The sequence below is a fragment of the Takifugu rubripes genome, chromosome 8, assembly GCF_901000725.2.
Source record: "Takifugu rubripes chromosome 8, fTakRub1.2, whole genome shotgun sequence".
NCBI lineage: Eukaryota > Metazoa > Chordata > Actinopteri > Tetraodontiformes > Tetraodontidae > Takifugu > Takifugu rubripes.
In genome coordinates this window covers 4,666,696-4,689,433 of record NC_042292.1, presented here as the reverse complement: position 1 = coordinate 4,689,433, position 22,738 = coordinate 4,666,696, and the positions used below count along the sequence as shown (strand labels likewise).

At 44.5% G+C, this 22,738-nt stretch overlaps 1 protein-coding gene across 2 annotated transcripts in view; it reads right to left on the bottom strand.

Annotated features, from left to right (window-relative positions):
- Positions 1–11,702: 11,702 nt before the first annotated feature.
- Positions 11,703–22,738, bottom strand: part of LOC101062692 (gamma-aminobutyric acid receptor subunit gamma-3-like) — a 50,213-nt gene continuing 39,177 nt past the window's right edge. For both annotated transcript variants that reach the window (XM_029840204.1, XM_029840205.1), the window contains 2 exons: positions 16,118–16,314; positions 11,703–14,557 (listed from right to left, as the gene is read on the bottom strand). In XM_029840204.1, coding sequence (XP_029696064.1) covers positions 14,276–14,557; positions 16,118–16,314 — 479 coding nt within the window. In that variant the 3' untranslated portion in view covers positions 11,703–14,275. The remainder of the gene's footprint in view (positions 14,558–16,117; positions 16,315–22,738) is intronic.

Genomic DNA, 22,738 nt, shown 5'->3' with positions numbered 1-22,738 from the left:
TAATGTGGGTCTGACACCACTTTTTCTGACTTGCTGTACATGGTTAATGAGATAGCTGGCAAACCAGTTGATGCAACTGGCTGATGTTAGAGAGGGGATGTAAAAGGATGTTGGTTCTACTTAATCAAAGGCCTTGGCCATATCTAAAAAGGTAGCTATGACCTGTCTATTGTCTGTGGGGGCGATGATGTCACCGAGGACCTTAACGGTACCAGTAATGCATCCAGGGCCAGTTCTGAATATATGATTGGAGTCAATGAAGTGACGCAGCTGTTTGCTAATCTAAAACTTTGGCCAGGCGAGGCATGGTGGAAATAGGCCTGTAGGAGTTGGGGTCAGAGCCAGAGCAACCTTCATGGTAAAGATCATGGTGGCTTTCAAGTCAGAAGGAAAAATTGACTGACAAATCGATGTGTTTAACAAATATCAGTATTGGGCAGCAATAATGTTAGCAGCTACTTTTAAAAACATGGGTAATCCTGCCATAGTGAGCAGGTTTGTTCCAAATTGATGAGTTCCTCCAAAACTTCAGAAGCAGAAACCAGATGAAGGAAGAAGCCACCGTTAATGGAGGAGCAGTTGGTGATGGAGAAGTATTGAGGAGGTTTGCCCTGGATGGACAAAACATTGATTGAAGAGTGAGGCCGTGTCGGATGTCGCAGTTAATTTTTTACAAAGGTGGGAAAACAAATTTCACTTCTGTGTTTATGATTTAAGATCAGTTTGTCCACACTGCAAATCAGAGGAACCTTTCTGAGGTTTATTTCCAACACTGCTTATCATCAGTGTTAAGCATCAGCACTCTGAGCCAGAAGAGAATCCAATTTCTCTACTGTCTCTTGCAATTTCCCAGGATGCACTGCTGTGCACATCATGCAGGCGGATGTCTGCTTATGTGTCAGCTATATTCCACACATCAACAACAATCCAACAACAACAGTATCATGATATTAAAATTACTTTACCTCTAAGCTAAGGCAAAGGTGTTAGCAGCCTCCCCTCACACTACATCGGTCACATAAAGCAGACCTTTAAAGTCTGGCTCATCATTGCGATGCTAGGTCGTTTACATGGTAATGACCGAGTGCTGAAAACGTTTCTGTTGATTTAATTGGAGGAAAACCAGCACAGCTCCGAGACTTTGCTGTGTTCAGATGGTTCCCCCAGCAGGTTGCCTGTGAACAATCAACCCTTATCTGGACTCTGTCCACCCCTCTCTCTGTACCCTCTTATCTGTCACTCAGATGTTTGGCCCTCCCGTCGCCATTATTCCCCTGTCACTGCCATCTTGCCTTCTTCCCCGTTTCCTCACCCGTCCAGAGTAGCTCCCTGCTGTTGCTCCTGCTCCTTCATCTCCAACACACACACACACACACACACACACAGATACACAGAGTGCTTGGTTATTTTAATAACATACAAAAAAAGACTGCATGCTGAGCAGGTATCTGGTATTACTGGAAAGTACCAAACATGACCAACAGGAGGCATCCTTACCTGCACTTCATAATATTCACTTGGTATTTCACTATGGGATCTATCCCTGGTAGAAGCATTTATCTGCCAATCCTGATTGGCTGGTGTTCATAGCCAGGAATCAATGTCAAATCAAATTTATTTAGCGCCCCAAGCATCTTTATGAGCTGCAAAGATGTGACATCATCTGTCCTTAGACCCTCAACTGGGTCGTACAAACAATTAGGGAAAATGATAAAACCTGAAGGAGAGCCTCAGCCACGGCTCTCCCTGGAGGAATGGATGTCCAGTTGATGCCACATATGCAGATATAATCAACATTAACATTGGTAATATACATTAGCTCTGGTCATTATAAGCCAGCACATATATAGCACATATATGCTATATATGTATATATAACTATATATAGCATGCCTTGATCTCATTCCCACAAATCAAAACCCTTTATCCCCTAAGAGCTTATCTTACATCAGAACTAGCACTAGCTTATCTGTTCACCAGATGCCAGTGTCGTGTTGCCTTCTGCCTTCTGTTTCACACCAGACTAGACCAGTAAGTATTTTGTTTTCCCAGCCCTTTATGGTGGAATTCCTCTCGGAATGCTTGAGTTGGTACATCTGGGCCGACATACGAGCCACTCTTGTCAACTCCACACTAGTCCACTCTCTAACCATGACCCTTTTCCTGCTAGCACGCCAGCCTGCTACGAGATGGTGACCAGCATGGATCCTCACACCAGAGAACACCTTCGGCTGTGTCACTGTGGGGATCTCAAGGAAGAATACCCACCCATTTTAAAGTACCTACCTGGGGGTTGACCATACCAGGTTAGCGTTCGTTATTCCTGGGTCCCCCGGTCACCTGACTAGCCCACCAGGTTGACCTCACTGACTGATCCACTTCTCCCCATCACTGAGCAGCCATGGAGGAATCTGCCCTATTCTGGACCCGCGGGCTCTGAAGAAATTTCCGCAGGAATATAATTTTAGGATACTGACATGTGGCACTACGGTTGCATATACATTGTCACGAAACATCTAATAGACTTGGTTTTGCAATAAATATGGAGAGGAGCCAGCATGCTCCAATAGATATCTGAGATATCCTTTCTGGGATTGTCCCTCTGCCTAATGCCACTCACAGCTTGCTTCTCGGAGGAGGGAGTGAAAGGTTTCACAGCTTGCTGGACACACGTCTGTCAGCACAAGTCGGTCCAGTTCAGTCTGTGTAATGAGCTGCTGGGTCTGATGGATTCAGCCATTCACACGTTCCAGAAATTTCAGTGCTGGGTCACTTTACATGACTTGATCCTGTGCTCCGTGGCGTACAGTGGGAAATGGTCAGGGCAAATTCCACGGCTGCTGGACTTTGTCTTTGTTGACCCAGGACGGTGTTCATGGGTTAGGGTTAGGTTAGGGTCTGGCCCAGGAACGTGGTCATCACAGATGCCAGTCTAGGGGAAAGTCTGTGCGAGGAGGCTGGAGCCAGGCTCTCCAGTATCTCCACATAAACCCTTCTGACATTCTTGAACTTGCTTGGCCCCATGAGCTGTTCTACACATTTTCCCCACTGGCCTTGATACCCTCTCACCAGAGTGAGGGGACCCAACCACAAACTGATTCTGATAGCGCTACAGTGGCCAGTGTGCACAAACCCTAGGCAACAGTCCTGCCCGCACCTCCGGAGCAACTACAGCTGTGAGCTTGGCCTGAGAGTGGCTTCATTTGACCACCCCCATGCTCCCTCAGTGTCGATGAGCCAAAACACCACCTCTTCCCCCACTTGGTCTCTGACTCTAAGTGGGAAGTAGTGTGTCTTGAACATTCTGGTCCACATTGACATTCTGAAAAGTCACAGTGTTAATTTCGCTTTACACCAGCTCTCGCTGCCACTTCACGCTCACGTCACATTGTTGCCTTCAGAGAATCACAGCCTGCGTCTGATGCAACCACCTCACATCCAACATCAAAACGCTGCGCTCTGAACAGCCCTGGACAGTTGATGAAGTGTTCTGCCCACCATTGTTGGAAGAAAGGGCACTTCGACTTTGTGCACACGCTTCTTCTTGCAGTGTATTTGCCTAAATGCTAATCAAATGTTTTCTATTCTGTATCCAACAGGGTTTGATTAACATTTTAGGCAATGCTAACACTGACTCAATATTATCAAGCCTGTACCGCATGCAGTCTTTTCTTCATTTGAGCTTTATTTGTTAGGATTTATGTGCTCCTCCAAAAACTAAAAAAAAGCAAAAATAAAAACAAAAATAACATTTAGAATTTCTTAGTCACACCCTGTTTACACAGATATTCTTAGTGAATTGACTTGTTATACAAGCATTTTATCAAGTAGGATTTTAAAAAAAGGCTTTAAGGCTTTTTTTTGGTTATTATCAAACAGCATATAATATTCCATTATTATAGCACATAATGTCACGCAAGTTTTCCATTCTAGTCACGACAATGGGGTCCTCCGGATGGCTATCGCATGCTGTTGTTTCCAGTACACTGCATCCAAATTTGCCCATTCACTCACAATGGTGTAGAAAGGTAAATTAAATTAGCTGGGAACATTAGCAGTAAAAAAAAAAAAAAGAACTGCCAATTCTTCAGAGCCACAGGAACTCTGGTAAAAATGATTGGGGAATACCGGGAAATTTTACCTACTTACCAGCCTTAAATAAAACACTTTAAGATATTTAATTATCATGATATTATAAACAAACCTGTGTGCTGCTATGTGCCTGTAGCACGTGCACTCCTTTTTGTATGATGCGACTGGATTGTGGCCCCATACAAAGCTATTTGAGATGTGTAACGGAGCCATGAAGCTCGCAGCTAGTGATGGATTCACAGACAGAGAGAAAAATGAACTTCATACCTAAGATTGACATTTTACTTAAAACATCCAGGTATATTTTGCCAAGCCACCATAAAGAAAAAGAGGCCTTTTCTTTGTCCAAATGCTCTCCAGTAATTCGGGTCCATCAAGCGACACTTGTCACCCCTCTCCTCTTCATTTTCCACCTCAACCACCACATCCTGGTCTGGATCATCAGGGGCTTAAACAGGAGTTCTGTCGATTTTGATGTGTTTTGAAAGACAATGATATTAACACAAATACAAGTGATGAGACACAAATCTTTGAAAAATTGCCAATTTTATGACCCCAAGTACTAATTTTTATGTGCCCCAATTCCGCACCTATGACACAATGTAATTATTAATGTAATTATTTCATTAGCTGATATTTATATTCAAAGGCAAAGCAAAGGCAAAAGGCAAAAAATACTGACATTAATTTTACCTCATGTCATTAATAACCATTTGAGGTGCACAGAGCAAGAACGTATGGCCTTAAAAGTATGAAAGTATACAGTATAAACGCCTCATGGTCTCATGTCGGAAGACACTGCCTATAACAAACACACACCTTTGTACTTTTAACTTTGTGAGAAGTCCCCACCCCGAACATAAACCCAGTTCTAACCTCGACTTTAAAACCACATCTCAACCCTCAAACAGTCCTTTGAAGATGAGCGAACCAGTCAAAATCTCCTCCCTTTGCTAGTAGAATGAGTATTTTTGTACTCAGTATGTAGCAAGTACCAGAACACACACACACACACACACACACACACAAACACACACACACACACACACACAGAAACATTTAGCACAGAACGGTCTGTAAATTTGAAGCAGCTCTTAGAACAGAGTTTTAGATATATGAATAATAGATTGAGGACCCTAATGGGAACGAGGAAGCACAGTGCTTTTTTGTGATGTTTTGTCAGAGGTTCCATCGGATTCTACAAGGTCAACTTTTTTGATTCATGCTAAAACAAACAAGCGTCTCCTTGAGCTGGATCGGGTTTTTTCAACCGATTGTTTATTTATCTATATTTTCCTCAACCTCAAAACTTCCTTGCCCCCCCATCATGAATAGAAAGCAGTTTGAAAACCACCGTAATTGTCCTCATTTGTGGTTCGCTCTGTGACATCTTTTGATTGTGGTATGTTCAGTAGAACCACTCCTGTCTCCTGACAGTCGGCGTGTGGACATTCCCGTCTCAGTTTAAATTACGGATCCAGCACATTCCTAACGTCAATCAAAACTTCCTCCGTCACCACACTTTCACTCGGTGACCCGAGAAGTGCGACAAAGTTCCATCTCTCACGTGCAAGCGGGTGCGTTGGGGACGGTATCCGTCCCAGGTGCTCGACGCCTGACCTGGCTGTGCAGGAACCCAGGGGCTTGGCTGATTAAGCTCGGCTAAAATCGCAACGTAGGGTGTTATCGAAGGTGGCTAAGAGCTTAACGGGATGTTGACATAAGAGACGAGTGTTTGGGTCAGATATTCTTTCAGCGTCATAAAAATGTGCATCTCATCTTGTCCGCTCCGGTTTTTCCTCCTGCTGCCGATGAACTAAACCGCCACACTTCTGCTGGCATATTTGTAATTCTGCCAGCTCTCGGTGCAGGTGCAGCCTCTTGTCATTTTGCTGCAGATATATACGGATGAATATTTTTTCCTGCAGAGATCCCTGTTTTCCATCTGACCCGAACTGTCAGTGATTCGCATGGTGCCGTGAGCTCCAACTGTCCGCTCCTGACCGATCACAGGAGATGAGCTCTTCTCAGGTGGCTGCAGCCAACACGGAAGGCTCAGGTCTCCAGAGATCTGCTCTAATCCCTTTTCTGTCCAAAGAATCGTGACACTTTTGTTCTGCTCTGCAACCCAAGGACAGTCGACTCCTTCCAAGCAGCATGTGAACATCATCGGGCAGAAAAATGTTCTAGAGTTGGGAATAAAATGATCTTTTAAACGTTTTTTTTGAACTCTGCAAACAAATCCGACTGCCACAAAAAGCTCTGAAACGTATATAAAAATGAAAAAAAGGTGTCAAAACAGTCTCTAAGAATGGTAACGTCGCCTGCCACACTCAGTCCTGCTGAGATCTACAGCACATTGACAGATTTCGCAGATCGTTGCTGAAGACACACCTGCAGTACGACAACCCATGTGTTGAAGACGGCGGCACACAGTTGTGTTGAAAATAACAGTCTGTTCAACAAAGTGAACAAAGCTGAAAATATTTATGAAAGCACGCCAACAAACGTACATTGTAAACACTCTTTTACAAATGAAGCAAAATCATAAAACGTGTTACTTGACTGAAAGTGGAAGGGGACATAAAAACCCAGAACTCATTTATGTTGGAAAACTGCTTCACGTCTGTGTTGCCTGTTGACCAACTTCTGATACCAGTGAACAGACATTCCAGCCCAAGGAAGTCCATCTACATTCCCCAATTGATCTGGCGTCGTCTCAGAAACAACATTTTTGACATCACCCCACATCTTTTCAGTTGGTTTAAGGTCTGGGACTGGGACCACGTCACATGGGACCACATCATGAGACTAATCCTACTGGTCTGGAACCAAGATGCTGTTAGCATCCTGGTGTGTTTGGGGTCAATGGCTTGTTGAAACCCCAATTACAGAAGCATTTTCGGTCGTCACGGTGCATGGTGGCTTGAGGGTCATCTGAGAACCTGTTTGCAAAATGTTGCACTATTCCTCTTTAGGACTTTCAATCTGCTTTTTGTCAAATTGAAACCAATTAACATGTCATTTTTTCAACATTGGGCTTTTGCAGGGATTCTTACCGACAGCTGATCTTCAAACAGGGATTTTCTAGTTATTACAGGACTCCGATGACAATTTAGAGCAGGGGTGGGCAAATCCAGTCCTCGAGGGCCAGATCCAAGCCAGACTTTCTGTCCTACAGGTAAACCCTTTCACCTGGGGTTCCATTTACCTTGGTGAAAGCGTTTCCTGCCTGGTAGGATGTAAATCCCAGCTTGAATTCAACCTTCGAGGACTGGATTTGACCTCCTCTGATGGGCAAGTCCAATCCATGAAGGCTGGAATCCAGCCAGGTTTTGCAATCTGGCCCTCGAGGACTGGATTTGCCCACACCTGTTTTAGACTTTGCTTGATTTACTCAAGAGCAGATCATTGGCTCAGTCTTTGCAGTTTGGGCTATTTTCAAGACATTCAAATGATAATTTTCCATCTTCGACATGTTTTGGGCTTTGGTGGCCATTTTGAAGAATTTCAGATCATTTTAACTTAGCAGGTGCAACATTTATGGGCCACCTGTTAGTTGACAGAATGAATGGCCACAATCATTGAACGCACTTTCTGTTATTTTAAACCAAATATCTGTTTCCTTCACTTTTCTAGAAAACAACAACTTCTGATGATGTCATATTCTTAATGCGTGTTCACGTGTGACTTTTGAACTTATTGTGAGGATTTTAAGCTCTATTTTGAAAAAAAACTGTAGCTAATGCAATTATACCTCAAAGTTTGCTATTTAGAGTTCAGATTCTTGTGTTGACAACTGTTGTTATGGATAAAGGAGCGGAAGAAACGCATGCACGTTCTAGTGTTCTGACAGCTGCCCCACCTTTCACACGTGCACACATGTATGGCTGCCATGAGAGCGACAAGGTGCGTTTGGCAATAAGGTCTACTGATTACCACCTGCTGCCACATGCAGGAAACACCCACGCGCGGAGGTTAACGTGCCCCATATTGACATGCTGATTTAGTAGCTGTAACGTTTAGAAGCAAGGGCAGAAAACAGTGGAAAGGGAAGAACAGGCTGAATACCCCTCTGATTGGGGTTATAAATACTTTCAATGGGGTCTCTGCCTCATAAAGCTTATCTGTGGCACATCCAGGCGTTTGTGACATTAATGTGTGTGTGTATGTGTGTGTGTGTGTGTATTCAGTGATGAGAGTGCGTGCATGAAGACAGAGAAAGGCAAAAAAAAAAGCCACCTGGAGTGTCTTGAGCTTGCATGGATGGAGCCTGAATATTTGATTTGATGGGAGCGAGCTCCAAAGAAACGCCAGCTCTCTGTTTTGACCTGAATCGCTATCTGTCCTCGTCACCCACGTCTGCATCATTCAGCACGGAAAGTGTTCAGGTTCCTGATGGTTTATGAGGCTGTGTCACCTTGCGAGACATCTACGGCGGTGACAAAACCACGTTTAAAGGGTAGGACTTGCTAACCTGCTCTTCGTTGCAATGCTGCTTTTGTCTGAAAACACTCCTCACACCTCGAATGCATAGTAGATTTCTTATGATCCCTGAAATGTAAAATGGATCTACTCTTCTCTCTGCCCACAACATCTCAGAGATTTCGTTAATCTATCAACTGCATCGACGCTAAGACTCTTCACAAAGGGAGCGCACAAAAAAGCGAGCTGCTGCCACCAAACAATAACAGTAGGAGCTGTGTTATGTTGTTATAGCAACTGCACAAGCATGTCATCCTCAGCCTCATCCGCCTGGAGTTAGGAGAACTCATAGACAGACAAGCCGACCTCCACCACCAGGACCACCGCCCAGATGTTAACCTGCAGTAGATGGAACCTTTCAGCTGTTTTTCTGGTTCTGCCTCACGTCTGCCCCCTTCTGGGATTATCCTGCAGTCGTCCACCCCCCTCCACCCCATCGTGGCTGAAACAAGACAACAATCATCCTGGTATGAAGTCTACATGGGGGAGAAACAGGTGCATTTTACAAAATGTCTACCTGTGGCCCAGAAGAGACTCCTCCACACTCTGTATCTGAGCGCCCCGAGACCGTCTCTGTCTGCGGATTCTCCTCTGGCATCTGGCCTCATCATCTCCCAGATCCAGGGAGAGTACCCGGCGAAGCGGCAGCTGCCAGAAGATTGCTGCTGATTCCGCCTCAGGTTAGGCACACACAGCGGAGATTGCCATTCCACCTGAATAGGTGCGCTTTCATTTCAGAGGCATTTAGGTAAAAACGAGGCAGAGATGTGGGCCGCCGCCGTCGCAAACACGGGGCAGCTTCGTATCGCACTGCTCGATTTCCTTGAGGTTATTTTTTATCGGAATGACATAAGAGTTGAGCGTTTCCAATTTAATACCTTTAAATGATCCGATTTTTATTCATTCGTTTCCCCCCCCTACACAGACGTTTGGCTTCTGAGTTTTCCCAACATAACGAGCGTAGCAGCCAAAGTTTTTGACTGGGGTCACAGATCTGAGCTCACACTCTGAACCAAGGAAAAGGAGTCCCTTGTGGGCCTCTAACTGGTCTGCCACGGAAGAAAATATAAATATCCATTTTTTAATTGTGCATAAGTGAAGAGGTTCTAAAACTGCGGTCAGGACAAACATGGAAGCTCAAACGGCTGTGTTGCCAACAAAAATACACTCCCGGTGGCCTTCGGTGGTTTAAGATGATCCTCTAGATTTATGCTTTGATCATATTTCCCCTTGGAAAAATAAAGATTACTCCTCATAAAACTAACACGTGGATCTATTTTGGTCAGATTTCCCTGAAGTGCCTATTTGTTACTTTAGGCACTCAGACAGAAACAGGATGCATCTTTAATGAAGCTGTTGGTAGCCGGTACTGGGAGACCTCCTCTCTGTTTCCTATTCTGCGGTCTGCTGAGGGATCAGGGATCAACGTCTCTGGCAGAAAGTCAGATAAATGCATCCAAAAAGCGGATTTCTCTAGAGTTTTTTGGTCATGAAAAATGTCAGACGAGAGCATTTAAGTAGATATTTATTGCTACTTATGCAGCAAAAATCTTTGCTAGCATACCAGCTCCAACAGCAACTCGCTGGTCTGGATTGTTGGGTAAAAATCTTTCTGTCCACCAGGAGACAGAAAGGCGGCAACCACCTAACCAGCCATTGTTTTTAACGGTGAGTAATACAGCACCGCGCAGTGCTCGCCACACAAAACAGGCCTTTTTTTTAACCCTCGCCGAGAACTCACCGTCACCCTAATACTTTTACTTTGCTCCAAAAAGCTGAGATCAATACTCAAAAAGCTCTGAGATTACGTTCAGGCCACAAATGCTGCAGAAAGATGGTCAAGTGTCCGTCAATACTGACTCAAAATAGAGCATCAATTCAGAAAACAATGCGGCAATTTGTGAATGAGTGCACGAACATGCCAAGACGCTGTGGCTATGCTACAGTCTCTATTGAATTAACTATCCTCACACAATAGAAGCAACACAATGAAACACAAAGCTTTTCGCCCAAAATTGGCATGAGTAATCACTTTAATCACATTAATCATTATGTTGAGGGCCTGCTTTTATCTCCCTGAAAACCTACAGCACTTTGTGCTTCTTCAACTTCCAAGTGTCGCACCTATATCACCACCTCTGTGCACACTGGGTTAGTTTTAGCTTGTAATGGTTGGGTAAATTGATTTATCGCATCAAATCAACAACAAAAAAGAGGGGACGTCATTGTCCAAATTAATATATAATATGCACAAACTCACTCTCTTGAAAAGGCCTTTTCCTCTGCTTCTGTTCACCATGGCAACGACTGGGCAAAAGGAAAAGGGGGCTTTTAAAAAGTGAGGTCCACAATATGAGCATGCAAGAAGCGCTAACATCCAATATGGTATGTGCACGTAAACACATCCGTCATCTTCATATACAGCCGTTGGATTATACAGCAGAGTCAACGAGAGTCTGTTCATGCACCGATGCACATGCGACACGCTTCAGCCCAGCCATCCAGCTATGGATTAACATGCACTCTGTCTGTGCAAATACAGACACAGACCTTTGTTCTTCTATCTTTGTGAGGACATTCACAGACATAATGCTTTCCCCTGCTTATTACCCTAACTCAAACCATCCCAACTAACCCCTAACCCCAACCTAAACCCAAATCTAACCTCGTCTTAATCCTCCAACAGTCCTTTGAAGTCGTGAGGACCAGCCAAAAGCATCATCTAGCATCATCTTGCCCTTGACACCTCTTTATTTTCTGACTTACGCTTGTGCTCTGTTCATACATTTGCTTCAAACCAGGTCAACAAAGTCGGGGAATCAATGAACTGCTCATACATCTGTCACCAGATATTAGCTGGATCATTTTCATTAGGATAGACAGGCTGCCTGAGGTGTTTCTTGTACGGAGAGGAGCTAAATTGGTCAACCTGCCCGCCAGAACATCTGGTCCATCTGTGGATATATGAAACCAGTTCATGTGCTGGGCTGAAACATTCTGGTTCACAGTTTGAGCCTGGAAACTTTGACAAGGTCAAATAAGTTAAAAAGACGTAATATGAATGCAAAATGAATACCCAACATGTCAGCCTCTCATAACAGAAAAACAGTGCAGAGAATTACTTGACCAAAACATCATTTATTAATATCAGCAATGTACCACGCACTAGAAAAAGATGCCTATTTTCCCTGCTTTCAAAATGATATCTCAAAGGAGTCCTAATCCCCCATCAGAGCGGCTCAGTCTGTGCACCATCCTTCCTCGGCGGATTCATTATTACACAGGTCCCATATTGACGACACAAAGGTGATTTTCATGACACAGAAAATAGTGAGTTTGCTCCTATTGTTTCAACAAAGACACTTAAAGTGTAGCAGCGATACCAGAGGTGGCAATAGGGGGAGGGGGTGGGGGGTGTCACTGTGTATGTGTGTGTGCAGTTCTCAGGTCAGTCAGTTCAACAAAAGAGTGGAAAACAGAAACATATTTGGTCTCCAAATAATCTGAAAAGAGCCAATAAGTACATAGAATCCGGGTGATGTGGCCCAACGGTATGTGCATTCAGTTTAATTTAAAATAGCTCAAAAATTAATGTCCAAAGTCTATCTTGGAATAACGAGAGAGAAATCTCGAGACAGAAATGGACAGGAATTGAACTTGTGTTTTTCCAGTCAACTGCTTCTGTGTGTTTTCTGGTGTTTGAAGGTCAGAAACTTTAACACAAATTCAGTGGCGCAGCTGAAGCGACCGACATGGAACCAGAGTGGCTCCGGCCGGGCGCGGGTCTCTCATTCTCTAACCAGTTTAGAACTGCGGGAAGAAAAAAATACTCAGAGGAACGTGTTTGTGCTGGAAATGAGGTTACACCATAAAACAGCAGGTGGAACCAAAATGTTGGAAAAACCATCCATTCCGGTCGCTTCACTCTGAAGCTCTTAAATGTTTGAGGAGGGTTTGCGGGAGTCCATCAAGACCCATCGCAGATCATCCATATTTCAGCATCACTCTTTGTACATCTCATGAGCATCACAACATATGTGGAACGTATTTTACAGCACTTTTGGCTGTCGCCAGCCGAGCACCAGAAAGTGGATCAGAAGGACTAAAGCTTTCGTTACGACGTAAAAGCCACGAAAAAAAACTATGCAAAATGGGGAAAGGGGCAACGTGCAGCGTATGTACTTTAGGGGGGCGCTAAAACGGTTAGTCTGGCACAATTTAGTCCAAATTCAGGTTCTTTTAATGTCACAATTTTTCACAAGTTTTCTTTGCAGTTTGTAGTTTTCAGTAAGTTGAACTGGTTTATTACCAAGAAGGAATGATTGAAGAACTGGTGTTATCCAGGTTAGATGGTTCTGGTTTGCCTTATGTTTGGACATGGTAAACATCTCAAATTGTTGATTTTGTAGCAACGCCATTGATTTTGCGTGTGGGAGGTTCCTGTGAATGTCTTACCGATGGAAATGGATCAAACGCTAAAAAGAAAGTCCCAGTTATACCAGCTTGATCACTGGCAGCGGTGATGAGTGACGACGAATGATTCCGAGATGGTGCCAACAGCTCTGTGGGCAGAGAGTGATTATTATTGGAATGGAAGGGCAGTTTATGAACACGAGGGTCATGCAGGTCTTTGCCACCGAGACTCGGTCAGAATTCACCAACCATGAACTGAGACGTGAAAACAGGGAATTTTCCAGGGTCCTTCCGGTCAGATCATGGGACAGTGGTCAGAGCTTTTCTGTTGGTTTATTTTGAAATATTGAGGATGGTTTTTCCAGAACATCCAACCTTTTAAGAAAATCAGGATATTTTCGACAGAGCTAATTAAATCTACTCCACAAATCTATGAGAACAACAACAGGATGTCAAAACCATAATAGTGTTTCGAGCCGCTCTAACCCCAAACTCTTCATCCACGTTAACACGTACATACGATACGTTCAGGGACCAGGGTCCACGGATCACATTTTTGGATATTTTGACAAAGTTCTTTCTCATTTTTCTGTGTTTAAACACCAACCAGGTATAAAAACATTCTTGCCATCTAACAGCAACTAAAGAGTTGAGTAATAATGCATCATGGACAAAAGTTCACTGAATTAATCAAGAGGATTTTACCAGATAAACACCGTCCTGGCGCTAACTCATACTGAACAATTAGCAACATGAGGAGTCCACTGAGGCCTCCCTGTCAAATTACAACTAAATCTACTCAGAATAAGAACGATAATAATGAAATGTTACCACAGTCTATAGTAGAAGGAAAAATCCTCGGGTACAACTAAAACTAACCAACAAAAAGATGGCGAGTGCCTAGAATCCGGTGGGTGGTGATCCTTTTGTAAAAGAATAAGCAGCACAGCATGCAGCCGTGTCATAGATGAAGTAAGAAAATGGAGGGAACTCTGAAGCTGCATCCTCTTTGTGCTGCACCCTTTCTATAGAAGGCACTGTGGGTGCATCGCCGTCTTTAAAGTGTCTCGGAAGCCGTTGCCCCTTCTGTCTGCTTTCTGAGCGTCAAGCCAGTTTGTGCCGGTTCTGCCGCCGAGCAAGGCGCCTTCGCTAAGTGCGTCGTGGCCACTTTGGAGGCCGCATGTCTTTCGTTATTCCAACAGTGACTTCACCTTGTGTGCTTCTCGTTTTGATTGTAAAACACCAGCTGCGGAGCAGTGTGGCAGGGACAGCAGCCCAGCATCAACTAGAGGTAGAGGTAACTAACCCAGTAGACTATGTTAAAGAGCAAGAAGGATGTGGGGAAAAAGACCCGGGAGTAGGAATCCAACTCCCGGATGTTGACGTGGACCCGGCCTCTCCTCCAGCCACCTTCTTTACACTCCTCGTAGCAGCAGAAGAAGCTGGTGCAGTCTTTGCCATCCAGACACTCATACAGGCAGTTGTCCTCGTAGTCGTTCCAGAAGAGGGAGTTGCCCATCGGCATCATGGGTCGTGGGGGCAGAGTCATGGTAAAGGATGAGTAAGCCTGTGGTTGGTTAAGAGGAGGAGGATTAGAGTACAGAACTGTAAACCTTTGAAAGTCTGGCAGGTGGCTACAGTAAGAATCCGACTGTTTCTGGTCGATCCACGATGTCGAAGACCACAACAGAAGTCAATAAGGAACTAGCAACCCAGAGGTAAACTGGCTCAGCAATCAACAATGTTAAAATGAAGCATACGGCGCGCTGCTTTAATCCGACTGGTCTCTATGACTTTGTAATTTGCATTATTTGGTCGTGTTCACGTGACTTTTAAATCTTTTTAGTTGGTTTAATGTCCACAATTGAACATTTAAACTGTTGAAAAATTGGATGAGGGTTTGACTGCTGGTGTGACTTTTGACTTTTAAACAAATATGAATCCTTTCACAGAACTGCATAGAATTGCTGAATGTGATCTATAAGTCATTAGATATGTATGGCTGTGACTTCCACCCTCTTTATATCCTGTGGGACAGCCCACATAAGGTAAAATCTTCTGATCATTTCAGCACTCTGCTCTTAAACGATGAGTGGGAAGCGATGGGGGCCGCAGAAACCGTTTTTTTGTGTAGTAAGAGAGATGGCGGAGTGGGCGGCACAAAGGGGCTGTGAATATGACAACCCAGGCTGGAACACAGCGCAGGGAGAGCCAGGAACGAGGAGTGTGACACACTTTAATTGTTGAGCTTTGTACCTCCGAGACATTCAGCAGAACTCCTCGACTTTGGGAGGTAATGAAGAGGGAGACGTGGAGGGAGGGCGGCCAACAGCGGCTGACTCAATCGAAGACGCATTGAAAGCTTTGACGGCAGGTTCAGCCTCGAGAGCACCCACGCGGATGGGGCCGTTTCCGTGGAGCTTTTTAAATGGGCTTGGACATGCTCCCAGAGACGCATACAAAAACGTACATTCCATAGACATAACATCACCTGGCTCAATGAGTGTCTGAAGGCACTAAACGCAACATTTAGGAGCAATAAAATGCTGTTTTACCCACACTGCTCATCAACACAAACGCCTCATAGCTGTATTGGTTCATCTGGTGGCACAAATCTGGCAGTACCTGGGTTTTGTTTGAACTCTTGTTTTCTTGTTTGTTCACCACTAGGGTGTTTAGGACTGAGGCGTTACCATGGTTCCCACAAACTCACCTTGCTATAAGAGGTGGCGATATATTTGATTTAAACTAAATGCAAACCAGGGTTTTGACCCAATCCGGCACCATCAGGTGTGGTCTGTTTATTGCCACGGAAAAACAAACTGAATCGCAGCTGAATAAATGAGGCGCTGTCAGATCAATATGAAGGCAAATGTACACAGGCACCATTTCTTTTAGCATAGTTGCTTTACATTTAGATGGAAATTTAGCTACAAACCAAGTAGAAAGGCTCCCTTTTGATATATATCATAAAGATAAGTCATTTAGAAGGAAGTGAATGGAAATACATTTGAACATTCCCGCATGAGAGGAACTAATAGATTGAAACTGATCGATACTGTTGCCATCCACCAGGGGGTGATCACAACGATCTGGCTCAGGAATACCAGAGTGGTGACGCTCTTACCTTTCTCCGGGTTTTAGGAGGAGGTCGTCTTATGCTGTAGAAATAGTAGTTCAGCATGGCGTACTCGATCATGGCAGCGAACACAAACAGGAAGCAGACGGTGACAAACAGATCCAACGCCGTCACGTAGGACACGCGCGGGAGCGAGTTCCTCGCCACTGTGCTCAGTGTGGTCATGGTCAACACGGTGGTGATGCCTAGTGAGCACAGGAGAAACACTGTCAGGATTTTAGGAGCAGGTCATGCCCTCGTTAAGCAGAGGAGTAAAACCAGAATTATGCAGAGATATGAAACCAAACCCTCCCCATGACACTCAAATAGAGCTCTGAGCTACCGTGAGACTGACTGATTTATTGGTTGGAGCAGATGCAGATTTTTCTGCCGCTGTGGTTTTTATAATCTGAACAGTCAGCAGTTTCTCCTTCTTTTTGGAGGGATTTTTTAGTTTTCATCATGGACTTTTAATGTGGTTCCCTTTCTGCTGACGTAGGATTTTTCCTCTTTCTGTGTCTCACTGATCCCCATGTTCCCCTCCTCTCTCGCCATCAGCTAGACCAGGCAGAAGGCTCGACTGTCCTTAACCTGTCTGCAGCACACGATCAGATCTATTATCATCATGTCAAAGAGCTAAGCTAATGCTTCCGCTAGAACACTAAGCTCCAACCACTCTGCATACAAAACAGCATCTTCATGCCTTTAGCATCAATTCTTCTCTCTGCTCGCATGCTACCCTGTTTCCATCGAGCAAATCAAAGCTTGCGAGTGTGGATTCCCTTGAAGGAGGTGATGTAACTGTCATGCAGAAGCGCCTCTGCCAGCTACACACACACACACACACACACACACGCGCGCGCACGCACACGTATGATGGCGTCATGTTCTCAGCCTTTGAACTTTTATTTCAGACCTCATCTGAAATACTTCCAAAAAGTTAAAGAGCTTGCGCGACTGATCTGTTGCTCACTTTAAAAACACAGACGCTGGATTTAAAGTGCATGCTCTGTATCAATAATTCAAACTGCCAACAAAATCCTGTTTTCTAACCGTTTCTCGATGAGACAACTGGGAAAAAGTTTGCAAGAGTTTGAAGGTTTTTAGAGTTTTGGCGATGTTGATCTGCCGCCTCTCACGGCTCCGTCTCTCACCTCTGTGTGAGCCATGCAGGTAAAACGGGGATCAAGATGATTTAAATCCGTCCAACTGAAATTATGGGGCAAAACTCCTTTACAGATCACATATTCAGATGAGCCTCGAAACGTAAACATTAGCTTGAAAGCTAAAGCGAGAACAAGTTCAGCCGCTTTTCTCAAGTCACACAGCAGATTGGTAGGTGATAAAACAATATACAGTATATAAGCCAAATAAGGTGCTCGCCGGGCAAGATCAATTCTTTCAGACAGAGATGACACATATGCCCAGCGGAGGTATCGATATCCTGTGACACACACACACACACACACACACACACACACACACACACACACACACACACACACACACACACACACACACACACACCCTCGTAAGACTTCCCTCTCATCCTCCTCCATCCCTCTCTCTCCCTTTCATCCCCGTCTCCCACATGTCTTTTATGGCAGAGGCTTCAACTGTTTTTGCCCATGGTTTCCATAGAGACGAGAGGCTCTATTTCGGGCTACCTCCTCTGGTCGAGTGTTCGTCTAGACTCCCCCCAATTAGATTCGAGCACCAAACCAGGTGCGCCATCAACCCTTAGCTTCTGTCTTAAACCTCAAATCCCAGGGATCGGCGCTACAGCAACAGCTTTCACTGTACGCTTGAATCCACTGTGTGTGAACACACGTCGCCATCTTTGATCTATAGAAGACAACTATAGATAAAAGATGTGAGGAAGATGCTGCGCCTGAGCCAAGCGAGTATCCTGCAGACATCCTGAGAGTGGAAAACAATCCTGATGGTGTGATCACACCATTGTTACAGCAAAGAAACTAAGACTGCCTTTTAGAGGCGCACCAGGAGGGAATGAATTATTACCATGGTGTGAGCACAGAGAGGAATGTCAGGCATGATATATTAAAAGATGCACAACTGTCTCCCAATTTTACGACAGTGTTGATATGTATTAGATGTTAGAAGAGTTTTACTGCCAATTATTGGCCTGTCAATTCATCCGTTTGGTCAGATTTATAATTTTCCCAGTATTCAGCAAACAATAAGGAATGCTGTTCGTTTATTGTCAGGGGAAACCAGGCAACATCTCGGCATCAGCATTTTCCAGGATATATTTACTACATCCCCAAATAAACCCAAAATAAGTTTCTTGGAAATACTCTTCAGTTTTTAATGGCTGCTTCAGCGTGTTTGTTTTCAGATCGCAGCAGCTCACGCGTAATTATCTGTGTCGGCTAATGTGAAGTTCAAATTATGCCTCGAGAATAATTAAAGTGGAATGAAAGTCGGTATTATTCAAGAAAGTTAAAGAGGCTTTCCTCTAGCACGCATCCAACTGCAACCTCTGAGTGTGGCGCAGCATCCGTGTGAACCGGGAGCGTATTTGTTTGCGGTAATTATGGAGATGTTTTCAAATTAATGTGCCAGTGATTGAGGTTAAAATGCCACACACGGCAGCTTTGGTCTGATCTGATTAAAAGTGTTTGGTGCGCGGGGCGGAGGTCTCGACATCCAGCATGTCTGACGCATATAATCAGCCTGATGGTCCTATAAGTTTCCCTGTGACCGAGAAACGCCTTAGCTCTTCTCATTCGCACGAATCCGAGGGCAGAAAACAATTTCTGGTATCTTAATCTCAATATATGTGCCAACATTTGTTAGCTTGCGGCTAACTTGACTTTAGTTTGTACCACATGGCCATCTGGTGCCACAAAAAGCTCCAAAAGAGAGTTCTACAATTGTTGTAGCGAGCTATGCTGAAGAGAACATCCATCCAACTCCTTCCACCGTGCTACTGATGTATGTGCACCATCCCTGATCTTAAAGCTACCGCCTCCTTCCCTGGAGGAATGTTGTCAGTTCCTAAAAACATACAGACACATCGCTGCTGACAAGCGCTAGATGGAGGTTTTCCCCAGCTGCTACAGCTACCCCCCCCCCCCCAAACCGCTGCCAATTTGCGCTAAATATTTTTTGTTGACGGCGATAGTTGCTCGGCTCCAAATAGTTCGGATGACAGAATCTGTTATTTTCATGAAAGCCCCAAGCGACAGGTTCAGGTTCCAGAGGAGATAATTGGTTGACATTGTGTCTTTTGGAAGTAAATTATAATGTTGAAGCCTTGATATCTGGCTGAGTGGTTTGGCTCTTTGTGCCGTTGACGTTGCTAAACGATAGAGGCTAACAACAAACATGTTCTTGCTTTTGGAGCCAGCGTGGACATCTGCCCGCAAATAAACACCTCAGTTCATCTCCAGGTGGACGTATGGAGCAGAAAGAGTCACATGTGTCACTATTGAGATGATAATAGTCACATGACCTTTGAGATTTTACAGTCATTTACAAATGATCTCCCTCCACCTCTTTTTAGCCTCGGGATTGATGTAGAGGCCCTACTGAAGGTGAGGGCGATGTCCTGTACCACAGAAGAAAAGGGCTAAAGCACTGCTAAATGCTCAGGAATGAGATAAAAAAAACAACAACATGCACAGCCGTTAGAAACTCTACATATGACGAAGGCATGGTCACATTGTGTTGAACCAGGAAATACATGCTCACATTCAATTCCTTTGCAATAATTCCCTGGAGGTTAGAAATTGGTTGTGTCATATTTATCAGTGTTTTCACCAATGTTACTCCTCAGTTCAGGTCTCATCCAGAGGCAGCAAAGGCCCGTCGGCCGGCGGTCGGTCATTGTGGCTGTTGCCCCGGGTTGCACAGAACCATTGATGGTATGTCTCTGCGGAAATGTCGAACTTTGCCTTAGCGCCTCCCGCAGGTCTTAGCAGCGATTAGATCAGCCTTCATCCATCGCTGATCTCCATAGCAACAAGGGAATTAGTCTGCAGGCCCATTGTGCCCGTGTGTTGCCATGCAGTCAAATCGTAAAACATACTTTTCAACGTCCTCACTTTGTTGAGACACCAGCATTTTTGGTCCTTTACAGGTGGGATGAGAGGTGGATTGAGAGGTCTGTCAGGCAAAGATCTCAATGATCGCCCAGTTTAGCTAATTTAGAAGCCTCCAGTATAACTCACAGGCCCTGAAGCCCCTTCTAGAGTTGTCATGCTTCCTCTGTCCTCTGTGGAAAGGGGAAAAAAATTCAAGGTGATACTGTAACTTTGGTTGCAAAAGATTTACAAAAAAGTGATGAAAAAAACCTGATGAATTTGGGGGATGATGCTCCTCCCAGTTTCCCTTGATGGCCAGAGGTTTGTCCTCCTTCAGCTTCTTCCTCACAAACCATCAAATATAAACATCAAATGACCTAATAACAAATGTGATTTCTACATATGATCTCATATTCTGCTCCTCTGTAGTCCCAAGTTGGACGCAAACCAACCTAACTTTGATCTATCGCCCCCGGCCTACTTTCAGGTGGTAACAGAACAATCGCTGGCAACATTAAATCTACTGGAAACCAACAATGGTAAAAACACTAATAACAGACAAAAATGAAAACAAATTCTACACTTTGAACTAAATGTGGCAACATGTGTTATTTTGTTGTTCTGGTGCGTTGTGGTGTTGTGGTGTGTGCACTCACCCCCATAACTGAGGGCATTATTGTGAATGAACTGAATGCGAGTGTGTATTTCATGGTTCCACACTGCCTTCGTCTCACACACCATGACCCACACAATGGAAGTCTGGAAGGCTCTTGGCTGCTGGCTGTGACAGGCATTCACCTGTGAGTCATGTTAAATAACCTTAGAGACGGAGCCGGAAGGAAATGGGTTCGAGTCGACGTGATACCAGCCCACCAGCTGAAGTAAGACTGCGGTGCAACGACCCTAACCTGCTTGTAACCAGCAGGTCTAAATGATCACCTTTTTCTCAACGGCAGCATTTCAGTATTTCTGCGGCTCTAGTCTGTAAATGAACATTTGCTCTGCTGTCTTTCTTGATCTGCGCTTGATGTTCGACTGTCAAAGCCCCAACTTTCATCAGTCCAAGAGAACAAAAGGAGAAAGAAAGACGAGCAGACCGCACGCCTGACACATTGTGCTATTAAGAGCAGCAGAGCGCCAAATAATGGGCCTTTGTGCTCTTCATTCCACTGTTTTATGCAATTATCAGTTTCTAAGGCTTTGGTAGCAAACAGAAAGACCACCAACAGTCTGGTGTTCAACTCCTGGCAGACATACATGGAAGACTAAAAGAAATTCTGTAGGGTTGGACGTGCTGGGCTAAAGGTGCCCGCAGGCGCTAATGTGGCCTTGGTGAAGACGGAGGGCCAAATATGGAGGTCTCAGAAGATGAAGTTCATGAATACAGGGGAATATAGTTGCATAAATAGCAGTGAGTGACGAGCTGAAGCTCAACGGCTCCGGTGGAATCCACAGGAAGGTCCATATTCAAAAGGTGTGGGATTGTTAATACTTGAATACTTCAGATCCAATCAACAGCCATGGTTTGTAATTAAAAATCATGCATTTCACCTTCAAGCAGCACTTTACCAAATAAGTTACCCGATTAAAACCTCCTTTAATTCAGGATTTAGGCGTAGAATCACTGCACAGCCTGTGGACCAACAGTCACAGAACCAGCCCAACAAACACAGCTCGTCGCTGCCACACCCAGCCAAAATGTCATTCAGCCCCAACGTACGACAAAAGATCAGAAAGTTCTCCACCCCTTAGGCAGCTAGTCCCAGTAGCCAAGCTGCCTCCATGACAGCGAGAGAGAATGACCTGAAGCTGCCGCTGGATCATCTACTCAGTGACCTCAATGAGCTGGTAGCGAGTACCCATGGAGCAGCTAGCCTTGGAAGAGGCCCGGCTACTAGCTCAGCGCTGCAGACAGTATTCCCAGCCACACCGACTCGCCCAGAGCGAGATCTCAACAACGGTAAACTCTCCTGACCCCAGACACGAAGATACTGAAGCCTTTCGGAGCTTTGGCCTTACCGTTGACGATGGAGTTCAACGGGACAGAGGTGATGTCAGCTGGTCATTTTGTGCAAGAAGCAGCAACAGATAGTAGCAACATGCAGCTGAAAAGATGATTTAACAGACTTCTGGTTTTTGACAAATTAAACTAACCCAGGGATTATGGTAAGATATTTGAAAGCCGCAAAGACAGCGAAGAAAGAAGAAGAAGAAGAAAGCGGGTTTAAACCAGCCCCTTTTTTCTTTGTTGGTGTAAAATGGCAGATTAAAAAGTCTGAATAAAACAATTATTCGCATTTTTGAAACTGATAATAATGAAGAAAATATGCTAAGATCTACTGCTGAGTGTGATGATGGATTTTTCAAAGTTCCATCGAGACTTACCTCAACAACAGGGAACAGTGTCACTTCTTCATCATCGTCCTTTAAAGTAAATAAGCTAATGGCGGGCATGCAGCGTGGGAGGACAGTAAATAAAGAAAAAAGAAAATGAACACTAATGGGATGAAATGAGGCTTTAATGTGAAACGTGCTGATTTGTCAGAGGAGCAGACATAAAATGAAGATAGACATGCAGACA